Raw genomic sequence first — 15227 nt, 5'->3', positions numbered from 1 at the left:
GTGCACACTCCCTGCTTCTATTTAACATAGTATTGGAAGTCCTAGCCATAGCAGTCAGACAAGAAAAAGAAATAAAACGTATCCAATTTGGAAGGGAAGAGGTAAAACTGTCACTATTTGCAGATGACACAGTATGTTATATAGAAAATTCTGAAGTCTTCACCTAAAAACTGTTGAAACTAATAAATAAATTCAGCAAGGTTGCAGGATACAGGATTCATATATACAAATCTGTTGCATTTCTATACACTAATAATGAAATTTCAGAAAGAGAAAGTTAAAAAAATCCTGTTTAAAATCACATCAAAAAGAATAAAATACCTATGAACAATCTTAAGAAGGGGGCTAAAAGACCTGTACTCTGAAAACTATAAAACGGTGATGAAAGAAACTGAAGATGACACAAAGAAATGGAAAGCTATCCTGTGCTCTTGGATTGAAGAATTAATATTGTTAAAGAGGCCATAAAGGCAATCAACAGATTTAATTCAATCCCTATCAAAATACTCATGATATTTTTCACACTAGAACAAATAATTGGAAAATTTATATAGAATCACAAAAGACCCTAAATTCCCAAGGCAATCTTGAGAAAGAAGAAAAAGCTTGTGATATAATAACCATTTCAGACTTCATACTGTACTACAAAGCTAGAGTCATTGAAACAGCATGGTATAGCATAAAAACAGTCCCATAGATTGATGGAGCAGAATTGAGAGCCCAAAATATACCCACATATCTATGGTCAATCTACAACAAAGGAGTCAAGAATATACAATGGAGAAAAGACAGTGTCTTCAATAAGAGGTGCTGGGAAAACTAGACAGCCACATGTAAAAACACGAGATTAGAACATCCCTCAAACAAAATATAAAAATAAATTCAAAATGGCTTAAAGACCTAAATGTAAGAATGGAATCCATAAAATTCTTAGAAGAGAACATTGGTGGAACACTCTGACATAAATTGTAAAAATACATTTTGTGGATCAGTCTCCTAAGACAAAAGAAATAAAAGCAAAAATAAACAAATGGGACCTAATTAAACTTAAATGCTTTTGCACAGCAAAGGAAACCATCAAGGAAATGAAAAGACAGCCTACAGAAAGGGTGAAAATGTTTGCAAATCATGTGACTGACAAGGGGTTAATATGCAAAATATCAAATAACTCATACAACTCAATATCAAAAACTGAACAACCCAATCAAAAAGTGGTCAGAAGATCTGAATTGCTGTTTTTCTAAAGAAGACATACAGATGACTAGTAGGCACATGAAAAACTGCTCAACATTGCTAATTATTAGAAAAATGTAAATCAAAAGAAAACAGATATCACCTCACACCTGTCAGAATGGCCATCATCAAAAAGTCTACAAAAAGCAAATGTTGGAGAGGATGTGGAGAGAAGAGAACCCTTGTACAGTGTTGGTGGGAATGTAAATTCAGGCATCCACTATGGAAAACAGTATGAAGGTTCTCAAGATACTAAAAATAGAACTACCATATGGTCCAGCAATTCCACTCCCAGGTTTATATCTGGAAAAAAAGGAAAACTAATTCAAAAAGGTACATACATCCCAATGTCCACAGCTGCACTGTTTACAACAGCCAAGACATGGAAGTACCCCAAGTGCCCATCAACAGATAAATGGTTTAAGAGAATTGGTAGGTGTGTGCATATATATATATATATATATATATATATATATATATACACACATATATATGTATATGATATATATGCAATTGAATATCGAATATTTCAGCCATAAAAAAGAATGAAATAATGCCAATTGCAGCAATGTGGATGGACCTAGAGAATATTATGCTTAGTGAAATGAGTCAGAGAGAGAAAGACAAATACTCTACGATATCATTCATATGTGGAATCTAAAAAATAATACAAATTAATGTATATGCAAAACATAAACTCACAGGTACAGAAAACATACTTGTTGTTAACAAAGAGGAGAGGGAAGGGGGAAGGGACAAATTAGGGTCATGGGATTAACAAATATAAACTACAATATATAACATAGCTAAAGGATATACTGTATAGCACAAGGAATTATACTCCTATAATGGAGTATAATCTGCAAAAATACTGAATCACTATGCTGTACATCTGAAACTAATATAATATTGTAAGTCACCTATACTTCAATTAAAACAAAAGTAAGACTTAGAAGACTAAACCTCACACTAATGCCTCTTTAAATATAGCATTATAATTCATCTGTTGAAGAGACTACCTTTGTTCCATTGTATTGCCTTGTTCCTTTGTCAAAGATCAGCTGATTATATTTATGGGTATCTAACTATGGGTTCTCTATCCTGTTCCAGTGACCTATATTTGTCTATTCTTTTGCAGCTGCCACACTGTCTTGATACTGTAGCTATAGTAAGTCGTTTCGATTTTGGGTAGCATCAGTCCTCTAACTCTGTTCTTCTCAGGATTTTGTTTTTGATATTTTCCCCTAATATATATTGTTTTTCTCTTTAGAACCTTAAAATTTTAAAAAGAGAAGGTCTTTTATTACATGTTTGATAAATATCCATCTTTTTTAGATTTTTCTTGAGAGAAAAAGAGCCCAAACATAATATTGGTATTTATTTAAACCTATGTGCTTGTGTATGTTATGAAATATATATGTCAAGGGATATAGCTGAGGATTTTATACTATGAACTGACATATTAAATTTATTATTTATTAATTAGTATGATTTGAATAACATATATATATATATAACATACACAGAAAAGGGCAAACTGATCTGGATATAATATAGTATATATTATACTGGATATATATAGTATATATATATATATATATATATATATACACACCAGTATATATATCTGGATATATATAGTATAAATTATATATTTCTCAATAAGCTTAGTTATTTTTTAAGGGGAAAACAGGCAGTATTGGATATCTGTCTACATCTTCTCTGTAGTAAAAATACTGAACTACACACTGAATTCTGAAACATAAATAACACAAAACAAATGTGTCTTTTCCGAAACTGAATAAAACATTATGACAAATAACCTGTTAAGAACAGAATTAACATTATACGGTGGAAAGTAAACAAAACAAATTACTTACTTTGGTTGTCCATGATTTAAAGAGTTCTGAAAAAGAAGACCTCATATTAATACATTGTCTACAAATTTATAAGTCAAATATGACTGCAGAAGCAAGACACTCTGAAGCTATATAGTCATACTCATGGAATATTCCTCTTAATTCATCAAGTCTAGCCATATCTGGCCATTTAAACCCTTTGGGCTTGACCCCTTCCCCACTGCTATGTTTTTGAGTAGGACTTTAGAAGTGGTTGGTCAGCCCAGGATGATGGACAATTTCTAAAACCCTGAGGATCCAATGAGGCAGAAAGCCATGAAGAAAAGCTGTGAGCCTAAGACCCCCACATGGTAACCAAGTTGAAAATCAGAGCCTTCACAACGTACACAGCCTGTGGGGAGCATGCGATCCAGCATCCAGCCTCAGGGCTGGGCTCCAGGCATGAGAAGGAGGAAGGTTAACTGTCAGGTCACACTATTGCAAACATCTCTGGAAATTCCAGGTCCTGAAGACATGTTCTGCCCAGCTTCAACAGCAAATCTGAGAAGACCTTGACCCCATTTTATATATCAATATGTGCTTTTACCAAAAATGTACGCCCAGGGCTGATAGGAACTGTAACACCATGATAATCCAACTGAAACTTTGTGTTGGTCATTTCTACAGAAAACAAACACACCCTTTGTACTCAGAACCTCCCTTTTCTAGTGCCTTGATCCCAGTCTAGTTTTCTCCAGTACTATCCAGTCACTATTTTTGCTATCTCTCCACTTTAAATCCCAACTCCCTATATGCTTGTTAATTACAATTAACATATGAGACCAAAACTCTGTTATCTGATTGGTTTATCTTGAACTATACATGCATGTGAATCAGTCCTCCCCCTTCCCAGACTCTCTCCAGTCTTTCCTGCCCTTTACTAGAGCTTCCTAATGTGTCATCATAAATGGTAAATAAAAAACAAATAATTCCTCCAATAAGTGTCTGATATCCAAATTATATAAAGAAATCATATGACTCAATATGAAAGAAAAACAAATAATCTGATTAAATAATGAGCAGAGGACCCGGAAAACATTTCTCCAAAGGAGACATACAAATGGCCAGTAGACACTTGAAAAAGTGCTCAATATCACTAATCATCAAGGAAATGCCAATCAAACCCACACAATGTCTCCTCACCTTTGTTAGAATGGCCATTATCAAGAAGACAAGAGATAACAAGTGGTAGTGAGGATGTGAAGAAAAGGGAACCCTTATACCCTGTTGGTGGGAATATAAATTAGTGCAGTCATTACGGAAAACGGTATGGAGGGTCCTCAAAAAATTAAAAAATAGAACTACCATAGGATCCAGCAATTCTACTTCAGCATACTTACCTAAAGTTAACAAAAACACTAATTAAAAAAGATATATGCACTACTATGTTCACTGCAGCATTATTTACAATAACCAAGATATGGAAGTAACCTAAATGTTCATCAATAGATGAATGGATAAAGAAGATGTATTTACTTATACACCCCCCCACAGGAATATTACTTGGCCATAAAAAGAATGAAATCTTGCCATTTGTGACAAGAAAACGTGGATGTACCTAAAGGTGTTTATGCTAAGTGAAATAAGTCAGAGAAAGACAAATACCCTGTCATCTAACTTATAATGTGGAATCTTTAAAAAACAAATTAAAAAAACAAAATAGAAAAAGACTTATAGATACAGAGAACAAACTGCTGGTTGCCAGAGAGGACAGGAATATGGGGTTCGGCAAAATGGGTGAAGGGGATTAAGAAGTATAAACTTCCGGACATAAAATAAAGAAGTGGATGAAATATACAGCATAAGGAATTTAGTCAATAACACTGTAATAATTATGTATGGTTATATTGGTTACTAGACTTATTATGGTGACCATTTTGTAATGTATTTGACTGTCAAAATCACTATGCTGTACACTAGAAAGTAACATAATATTATTTGTCAAGTATATTTCAATTAAAAAAAGTCAGCAAATCCCTAATACCCTTAACTAAAATTTAAGGGTTCCCAAGAAGACCCTCCTCTTCATTTAAAAATCATAAGCATGCAATGTCATATACTAGGCAGTAGAACAAAAATGGAGAAATGGGCAATTAAACAAAATTAAGTACCATCTTATAAGTACTCTAAATGCTGTAATTAAAAGTGATGGTCCTATAAGAAAGAGAGATGGAGGCACCATTTTAGATGGTGGTGGTGCTAGGGTTGTCAGGAAAGTCAGATCTGAGAGCCAAAGGAAGTCTAAAATCATCCAATCCATGGAGGTGTTCCGGGGGGGCGGGCGGGGAATGCGGTGGGACAGGGTGAGGCATTAGAGGCAGGGGAAACTGTATATGTAGCAGTCCTGAGGCTGAGCAGGGAGGGAGATTGGCTCATTCAAGGGAATAAAGATCTGTGGGTTACAGAGCCAAATGGAGAGGTGGAAAGGGAAAGTTCTTACAGGCTTACTGTGTACCGGCTGCCTAAGCTCTCAAAGGCCAGAGCATGTCTGCCTTGTCCAAGACAAGACACTTAATTGGTGCTTGTATTGTGTACAGTATTATTTCACTCTCTTCAGTCAGAAAAAACAGCTCCCTTATAGATGTGAAGGCTGGCTAATCTGTGACTCAGCCGTTTTTTGTGCCACTTGTATCTAACTGCAGAAACCCAGTCATTTCCCTTTTTATTTCCTTGTGTTTGTTCAGTGTTCAAGGGCCTACAATTGTCATACTTTCCCGGTGGTATTAAGAGAAAGTTCTGTTGTTAAGAAAGTTCCAGGAAGAACAAGGGGACCTTGAATTGCCTGACAATTGACAATAAGCAAATCACCCGTGGAATAACCATGTATCTCAAATTGCTAAACTAAGAGAAACATTGACTGCCTGTTCCTGGAACTGGGAGGTGGCCATGCCAGGACTCACATCACCACATGGGAACCAGACAGTGAGCTTGGAGGAGCAGGGACTTGGTCAAATATTAAAAACAATAAATCTAACATTTACTGAGTACGTTCTGCAGTGCCAGACACTGTTGAACAAAGTTACACTAATACATGTCATACTCTAACTCTTGTTAACTTTTGATCATTACCCAACTTCAGAGATGCTCAAGGAAGAAACATGTAGGAAGAAAGCGGCTCGGAATCATCAGACATTAAGTAGTAGAGGCAGCTTCAAGTCAGGCAGGTGGACTCCCGAGCTAATGGCGTTTAGCCTCTATCTTTTAAACCACCTGTCTTCCCAATTCTTCTGGTGTTCAGTGTATCTAGCATAGTCTTGGCTGCAGCCACAATCCTCATTAATACTTACTGTTCAACAACAGCTAGCAGGCTCTATTAATCATCCCTTCTAAGACCCCCAAATGCTGTCAGATACCCCTGAGCCCAGGTTCTGGCCATGATCCAGCGCTGCTCCGCGCCGTGAAGAGATGGACTAAGCTAAGGCCAGCCTACCAGGCGGTTTCAGGCAGGAAACCACTTGGCATTGGAAAGGTCTGGGGCTGGCCGGGATAGGACTGGGCCAGCTGCGCTGCTCTCTACGTCCCCCGCTGTGCTTCTGGGGTCGATTCCCAAGGCTGCTGGGATGCCAACCCCCACTCTCTGAAGCCAACACTAAGCTCTGCCTCCCGCCCTCCCAGCCCTTCCTCCCAGCCGCCCCAATCCTGCGCGTGCGCCTTGCTTCTGCGTTGCTCCTGGGCAGTCGGGATACAGCGAACTGAGGTCAGGGGTCCTGGGCGCTTGCTGTGGTTCTCCTCCCCTGCGGCCCCGTGTCGCTACTGGAGGGCCTGAGACTTGGAGGTGAGACCATCACCTGGGTGAGGCTCAAGGAGCGAAGAGGCTGCCCGCTGCCTTTCTTGCACCTGGAGAGGCTCCAAAAACGTTGGTTCTGAGGATCAGGTCGCGAGGAACTAGGACGTGGCCACCAGCTGGAACTTGGAAGTCGTTAAAGGGGAGTAACCGCTTCCACGGTGGGCTCTCAGCGCTGGCTCAAGGGAACTTCCTTGATTCTGGCCTTCACCTTCATCTCTTAGGTTCCTGTTGCTTTTAAGTCAGGCAGCAGGGGGCGGTAAAGGGTAAAAATGAGAATGGGCCAAGCTCTTTTTATTTATGGTCTCTTTTGTCTCTAGCTCATGCTCTCTGCCTCTTTCTGTCTACCAGATGAGGTTTTAAAATAGTTGAAGAGTCAAAGCGACCAGGTGTATAGAATGTTTAATTTTCTCGCCCTATATTGGCACACAACCATGCATAAATACATACTGGTTAAATTGGACTGACGTGTTCATTGCTTTTTTTTTCCTTTAACAATTTTTATTTACAAAAGTAACACGTGATCTTCCAAACAGTAAGGCTGAATATGGAGAAAAAAGTGAAACCTTACCCTCTCCACTCCCTGTTTTTCTTCCTATTCCACTGTTAACCATGGTTAGCAGACATTTGAAGATTTAACTAAGAGAAGCAGGTGGGAGGAGAGAAGGGGATTGGAAGCGAGGGGAAATAGAGAGAGAAATTGATAAAATAAGATGGAAAAAGAAGGGAGGAAACCAAGGCACTTTAATTTGAATCCCTTCTCATTCACTTTCTGTCTCTGTGACATTGTGAAAGTTACCTGACCATCTCTATGCCTCATTTTTAATGTGTAAAATGAAGGTAGTAATACTATCTATCCATAGGGTTTTTATGAAGATTAAGGAAGATAAATATGTAAACGGTTTAGAATGGTGCCTGCCACAGAGTAAGCACTCAGTACATGCTATAAATACAAATATATGTGTACATATGTATACACATCTACACAGTGCTTTTTATTAATTTTTTTACATAAATAGAATTATTTTTATACAAATTGTTCCCTGATGCATCTTGGAAATGCATCTTGAAAATCTCCAGGCCTTTTATACAGAACTGCATCATTGATCTAATATATGTGTACTTTATTTTCAGTTTTTCACAATTAGAAATTTTGTTGTCATCATCATCTTTGTACATATCTTTCTAAACAAACTACAGAAAAACATTCTATCCTTCTGCCAATCCAGTCTGAGAAGGCTAGTTTTTTCACATTACTCCAGAGCTGTAATTTCAATTATGTTTGCTTCTCTGATTGGCAGTTTTTATCTTTTTCTTGTTTCTGTTTGTAATATCTAATTGGTAATAGGGCTGAGTACTTTTTAATACGATTACTGGTCATTTACCATTTTATTATCTGATATATCTGATATTAATATCCATTTTTCTGCAAAATTAGCATTTTTCCCCCTGCTGATTTATTGGTGCTCTTTTTTATATTGTGAAGTTGAATCCCTCATCTGTTAAATGAAATACAGTTCTTTTGCTCAGTGGGTCTCTGGTTTTTAACTTATTTAAACTTGCTTTCATGATTCGTAAGTTTTTGTCTTTAATAATTTAAAATTTTGACTTCTGTGCCTGATTTTAAAAAACCTATTGTGCCCTAGGATATTTATTATGGCTTTCTCCTTGACACCTGTTTATTTCCTAATTTCCAAGGGGTGGAATTTCTAGTTTTATTTTTTATTATTTGTAACTGTAGTCCAAGAACATGCTATGAATGGTTTCAGTCATTTGAAATGTTTTGAGACTTGCATTATGGTCCTTTGGTACACAGCCAAGTTTTGTACTTATTTTATAATTACTTGAAAAATAGTGGTGGTCTTCAATTGTGGGTACAGTGTTCCAGGTTTTAAATTGACTCAATTTGTTAATTGGATGGTCATTTTATTTTGTTTGCTTGTTCTGTCATTTATTTAGAGGGATTTTAAAATCTCAACTATAGTTATGGCTTTATTTGTTTCTTCTTGCTTTGATTTTTTTTCATTCATTTTGAGATTATGTGATTAGGAAAAAACTGAAAGTTGTATATTCCTGATGAGTTGAACATTTATCATTATGTAGTGGTTCTCTTTCTGTTTAGTATGCTTTTCCTTTATATCTATTTTGTGTGAAATTAATGTTTAATTAATTCATAAATATATTCATATATATATTTACATATATATAGTTAGATATAGATATAGAAATGTTCCCTTATCCGGAAATATGTCAAGAGGGTGTACTATGGACCTCACTTTGAGAACCACTTGGTAAAGGAATCTTGTTTTGGTCAGTTATTGGGGAGTAATGTGTTCATGGAAGGAGGGTCCTAATGCTAAGGATGAATTTTCATTAGTAGACAACCATAGTAACAACAGGCCTCCTTTTCCTGTAATTGGTGTACATGTGGGCATATTATCCAGATTTGGCTAAGGAAAAATCTTCTTGAGGACTTTTTTTTTTTTGTGGTATGTGGGCCTCTCGCTGTTGTGGACTCTCCCGTTGTGGAGCACAGGCTCCGGACGTGCAGGCTCAGCGGCCATGGCTCATGGGCCCAGCTGCTCCATGGCATGTGGGATCCTCCTGGACCGGGGCACGAACCCGTGTCCCCTGCATCGGCAGGTGGACTCTCAACCACTGAGCCATCAGGGAAGCCCCTTGAGGACTTTTAGGAAAGCATTTCCTGCCTACTTTTACATATGCCTACTTTTACATTCTTTTACATATGCACACACACACACACACACACACATACATAGATGCTTGTATATGTGCAGTGATATGTAGAGTTGTGACAGCATCTTGAGACATTATGAAAAGTCTTGAGGATTGTAGGATTGAATTGTGGAAGGAGCCCAAGAACTTGATGACACAGATGAGCTGCAGCACTAACCCTGACATATGGTTCCCCATGACTCGTTAAGTGAAGGCTGGCTTATGGTTATGAACACTCAGGGGACATTTATTTTTGTTCTGCACGTGATTTCATACTCAAAGCAGATTTCTTTGTTCTCCTGTCTGAATGGTAGGGTTTAAGTCTTTTAAATTTTGTACTATGGTTGTAGCTCTCCTGATTTTGGCTCTTTGTTATTTAGGTTATTTTTAGTCAAAAGCATTGTATCACTGAGGAACTTAAATATATTCCTTCTGTAATTCTCTTTAATGCTCTTACGTGTTTTTTTTTTTTTTTTTTTTTGTCTTGGCCAGCTGCTGTAGTCAGTAGCCCCAAGAGCCCCTTAACCCCAAGGTGGAACTGGCATAATAGGGTTTCATGGGAAGCAGCAGGAGAAGGTAGGTCCTGACATCTGGGTGCCTCAGGTTCACCTGATGTAGGGCAAAGTTTTCTATTTTGATAAAATTGACTTAGTAGGGCATTTTAATTTTCAGTTAGGTTACTAACACGAATTCTTTAATCATCAAGGTTGGGCTGTAATTCTAGGGGTATTACTGGTAGGATAAGCAAACATAAAGCTTCTATAGCATAGCATAGGCTTTTTAGTGTTGTTGTTCTTTCATGACATACCAACCAAATGGAAATGTTACCCTTTGGTGCACTGAGGCTCTGCTTTCTAGAATTATTCCAGGATCCAGGTTAATGGAAACACTGGCTTCTTTAATATGTGATTTCCAAAGTTTTCTGGACTTTGACATTGAGTCTGCAGAAAGGAGAAGGGAGAAGAGAGTTGCGTATGGAAGGTTTTTATGGGTCTGGCCTGGAATTAACACACACATCACTGCTTTTCATATTCTGTTGGTCAAATCTAAATTGTATGGTAACTAACATCAGCTGTGTTCCTTCTTCCATGGTATACAATTGTTGTTAAGAATTGGATGTCTAGCTTAGAACTACAGTTCCTTGTATCTAGATGAGACCATGTAACTGAATTTCTGGCAACAGACGTGAGATGAATCAAATATGTTACCTCCAGGCCAAGGTTCTTAGAAGTAGATGAGCCTTCATCATGCTGCTCCCCCCACCCACCACTGCAGTTGGCTTGATGCAGATGAGATGTGAAGAAAGAAAGAACTACAAAACAGAAGGTTACTGTGGTCCTGAAACCATGTGGATAAAAGCTGCCTACAGATCAGAAACCTACTTTGATAGTTTTTAGTAGAGAAATACAATGCTGTTGGGAAAAACCATTGAAATTTTCTAATCGTAGCTACCACCATCTGAAGTAATCACTCTTGGAAAAGTTGGGCAGACAACATTTATAAAAGGCCATAGACTACGCTGGAGAGATTGGATTTTATTTTGGAGGATGGATTGAAGAATGATATACTTTCTGGTGTGAGAAAGACACTATTAGACTCTTGCTTTAGAAAAACTAAATTAGTGACAGGGTGCAGGATGATTTGTAAAATAGCAGCTGGGAAATCATTTACTGACAATTCCAGACCCCAAATAATGGAATCCTAAAAAGATAGGAATTGTTTAGTAAAATTAGAAGTGGGGAGGGGCGTTCAGAGATGAAGAAGGAGGGGGAGGGGGAGGAGGGAAAGAAATTGGAGTAGAAGAAACATGGTGTTTGGTGAGTAAACAGATTTGGGAGAGGGGAAGGGAAGACGGTTATTTTAAGAAGGTTTCCAGCTGAGCAGTTGCATGGGTGGCAGTGCACACATGTAAAGAGGGATCACAGGATGAGATTTGGGGTAAAGTCCAGTTAAATTAATGAATTTAAGATGCCTATGGGACATCAAAGTAGAGACAACTGGTAGGTAATGAGCACTGGTTCTTCATCTATTGCCTAAAGAAGATTGATAGGGAGGGCAAGAAGAAATTTGTAAAACAGAAGTGTGATGGTTCTGAAACTCAGGTGGGAGAGACTTTGAATGAGAGGTGATCAAATGAGGCACAAGATACAGGAAGTAAAAGAGGTTGTGGCTGTGGTGGCCTAGTCCTGCTACTCAGGTCACAGGGTCATGTCCTTTTGTTTGTACCTAATGACAAGGAAACAGTGCTCACACATACCTTCTGGTTAAAAACAATGTCTAATTCATTGTGCCCTTCTCTTCCCCAGTTCCAGAAGGGAAGGGAGATCACCAGTCAGAAGACATTATTTACAGTCTTACCTACAATCTGAAGCATGGCAGGTAGATGGTATCAGTGTGAAGAAAGTAGGATTTCACTCTTTAGAATTCTAACTACCTCAGCATTTATTATGATCACTTTGGTCCCATGACATACCAATTGTGCTTTCCATTGTCATTCCTGAATGTAATCTGATGCTGGTAAGCAGTGAAATGTGTCATATCCTTGATTCTCAGCCCCATTACTCTATTCACTATTCCTGGTTGAGGTAGCACCAGTTATTCCCCTGGCATGACTGAGTGAGGTGCATCCTTGCATTTACACCTGTTTTATCATGTGGACCAGTCCTGATTCTCTCTAAGTCGTCTATGGGAAGTTCTGCAAGGCTCAATCCCTCTCTGGGAGGCCAGCCTCTCAGGGTCATTCAAGTTAAACTTTACCATTTGTTGTGCCTATAAGAAATATTTGCTTTAAGCTTTCAGATTTGAAAAAGTCCTGCTGCTTTTTTCAGGGCTTAACTTTGGCATCATAGATAATAAAGAGATACAAATCTGCTGTAACTCCAAATGATACCAGAAGTTCTCTGTGTGGTGTGTTATGGAGAGTCCTATTTTGAATTAGAGTTTGTGAAAATTTAGAATCCATTCTTTGGAGAAGAATTGAGAACTTGGATAACCATAGAATTTGGCTTAGTGAATTGGGATATGGAGCGATCTCTCAAAATAAGAGCATTGTGTCCTAATATAATAATGAGTTGATCCATTCTTTGCAAAATAATATTTTGAGTGCTTTCTCACAAATTGTCTACAAGTTTTCACAGAAGAGATGGACCATTTCATTTAAAAAGTGTTCTCATTAACTATAACACAGAACACACAGATTTAGGAGACATGTTTCAGGTATCCCTTCTCACCCACTTTCAAAGGCTCACCTCAGACTCCAGTGTTTGACACAGCTAACTAGAGAGTAAGAGAGATAATAATCCACATTTGTAGATTTGGAAATGGCAACAATTAAATTACTTCTGTTATCGCTACAGTTTCCATGACTACTATTTTTTTTTTGGAGTGTAATTGTTTTACAGTGTTGTATTAGTTTCTGCTGTACAATGAAGTGAATCAGCCATATATATACCTATATCCCCACCCTCTTGGACCTCCCTCCCACCCCACCTGCCATCCCACTCATCTAGGCACCGAGCTGAACTTCCTGTGTTTTATAGCATGTTCCCACTAGCTATCTGTTTTACGCATGGTAGTGTATATATGTTAATCCTAATCTCCCAATTCGTTCCACACTCCCATTCCCCCACAGTGTCCACATGTCTGTTCTCTATGTCTGTCTCTTTCTGCAGGTGTAGGTTTGCCTGTAACATTTTTATAGATTCCACATATATGCATTAATACACGATATTTATTTTTCTCTTTCTGGCTTACTTCACTCTGTATGACAGACTCTGAGTCCATTCACATCTCTACAAAGAACCCAACTTCGTTCCTCTTTATGGCTGAGTAATATTCCATTGTATGTATGTACCACATCTTCTTTATCCATTCGTCTGTCATTAGACATTTAGGTAGTTTCTGTGTCCTGGCTATTGTAGATAGTGCTGCAGTAAACATTGGCGTATATGTGTCCTTTTGACTACTATTATTATTATGACTACTTCTCCTACTAACAACTTGGTTCGGTAGAAGTTCAGAGGGCCTATCTTAACTGTATACAATGAAATTAGAAATGTTATCATTTTTCTCACACTATTGTAACAAAAACATTTTGGATTCTTAATCTAGAGAAGGACTCAAGAAATTAAAATGAACCTTTTTGAAAAATTAGAAACTGAAAAATGGATAATTTTTGAGTTGCTTTGGTTCACATATTAGTTAGATCACACTTCAGTAAGTAAGAGCAAAGCCTCTTCAACTGGTCTCCAACATATGAAAAGCTTTTTCAGTCTCTACAAAATAAATGCTGGGGTGCTTGAATAATTATTTGAGGATTGTTTGATTAAAATATAGATCACTCTTTGTTCTTTATAAGCTTAATGACAAAGTAATAAAAAATAAAATGTTTTCATAAAAGTCAATAATTTAAAAAATCCCCAAACCACTATTTTGGGAGTATGACTAAAAGTTTTTCATAATTCAGCAAGATCAAAGGTGCTAATATTTATCTTTGACTCCTTCATAATAAGTCTGGGATGGAAAAATGTAAGTAGCAATTCTGTGATTTAGTCTTTCACTTTACCATTTTGGCCCTCAAGAAAAAATGTGACCTGGTCAAATCCTCATGTAAAAATACTAATGACTGATCTCCTGGCTAAGGAACTAAAAGTATTTGCTAGTAGGAAAGATTTTATCCGTTTATGCTTACAATAGGATGGAGCTGTCTTGCCTAGGATTTATACTGTGAGCAAATCTAGAATCTGTGGATTTAGGGAGCACTTCTCCCTGGAAAATGTCAAATGAGCTGTTTAACTGTCTGGGTATAAAATGGAGATGTTTCAGACCAAAATAACTCCTTTCTGCTAAGTAATGTAGGTGTATAAATTATTTAGCAATCTGTTACATTAATTTTGGCCAGAGTGTGTTCTGAAATGGAAAGATAGGACCCAAGGAGTTCTGTCAGTGTTCCTGAGCCTCCTCCTGAAGATTCACCTCTGTGTGGCAATTAGACTATTTATATCTTGAAAAATTCTAGTAAAGCTTCATACTGGATAAGATCTCTTGTTTGTGTGAATTTGATTTTACATTTGGATTTCTCGTGTTATCTCACTTATTATAATTAATATCTACATATCTGTAGTTTAAATGAACATAGTCTGTCATCTGACTACTCATATTCCAACTTATACCACTTAAAAGTAACAATTCAGTAAGTTTTTCTTTATCAATATGTCAACTGATGGATATTTAGGTGCTTACATGTCTTGACTATTGTGAATAGTGTTACAGTAAACATGTGAGTGCATATACTTTTCAAGATCCTGATTTTGTTTTCTATGGATATACAGTCAGGAGTGGAATTGCTGGATCATATGGTAGTTCTATTTTTAGTATTTTGAGGAACCTCCATACAGTTGTTTATAGTGGCTGCACCAGTATGGTTTATAGTGGCTGTTCATGTTACATTTCATGAACAGTGTACAGATGTTCCCTTTTCTCCACATCCTTACCAATACTTGTTATCTTTTGCTTTTTTTGATTATAACCATCCTAACTTGTGTGAGATGATAGCTCATTGTGGTTTTGACTTGCAT

The 15227-nt window shown here is 37.4% G+C and overlaps 1 protein-coding gene across 1 annotated transcript in view; it reads right to left on the bottom strand.

Annotated features, from left to right (window-relative positions):
* LOC131757613 (phospholipid scramblase 2-like) overlaps positions 1 to 12210 on the bottom strand; it is a 40687-nt gene extending 28477 nt beyond the window's left edge. Inside the window, exon 1 of the mRNA XM_067035321.1 lies at positions 12125 to 12210. Coding sequence (XP_066891422.1) covers positions 12125 to 12210 — 86 coding nt within the window. The remainder of the gene's footprint in view (positions 1 to 12124) is intronic.
* Positions 12211 to 15227: the final 3017 nt, after the last annotated feature.

Source organism: Kogia breviceps, chromosome 5, assembly GCF_026419965.1.
Source record: "Kogia breviceps isolate mKogBre1 chromosome 5, mKogBre1 haplotype 1, whole genome shotgun sequence".
NCBI classification, from domain to species: domain Eukaryota; kingdom Metazoa; phylum Chordata; class Mammalia; order Artiodactyla; family Physeteridae; genus Kogia; species Kogia breviceps.
This window is presented reverse-complemented; position numbering and strand designations above follow the sequence as displayed.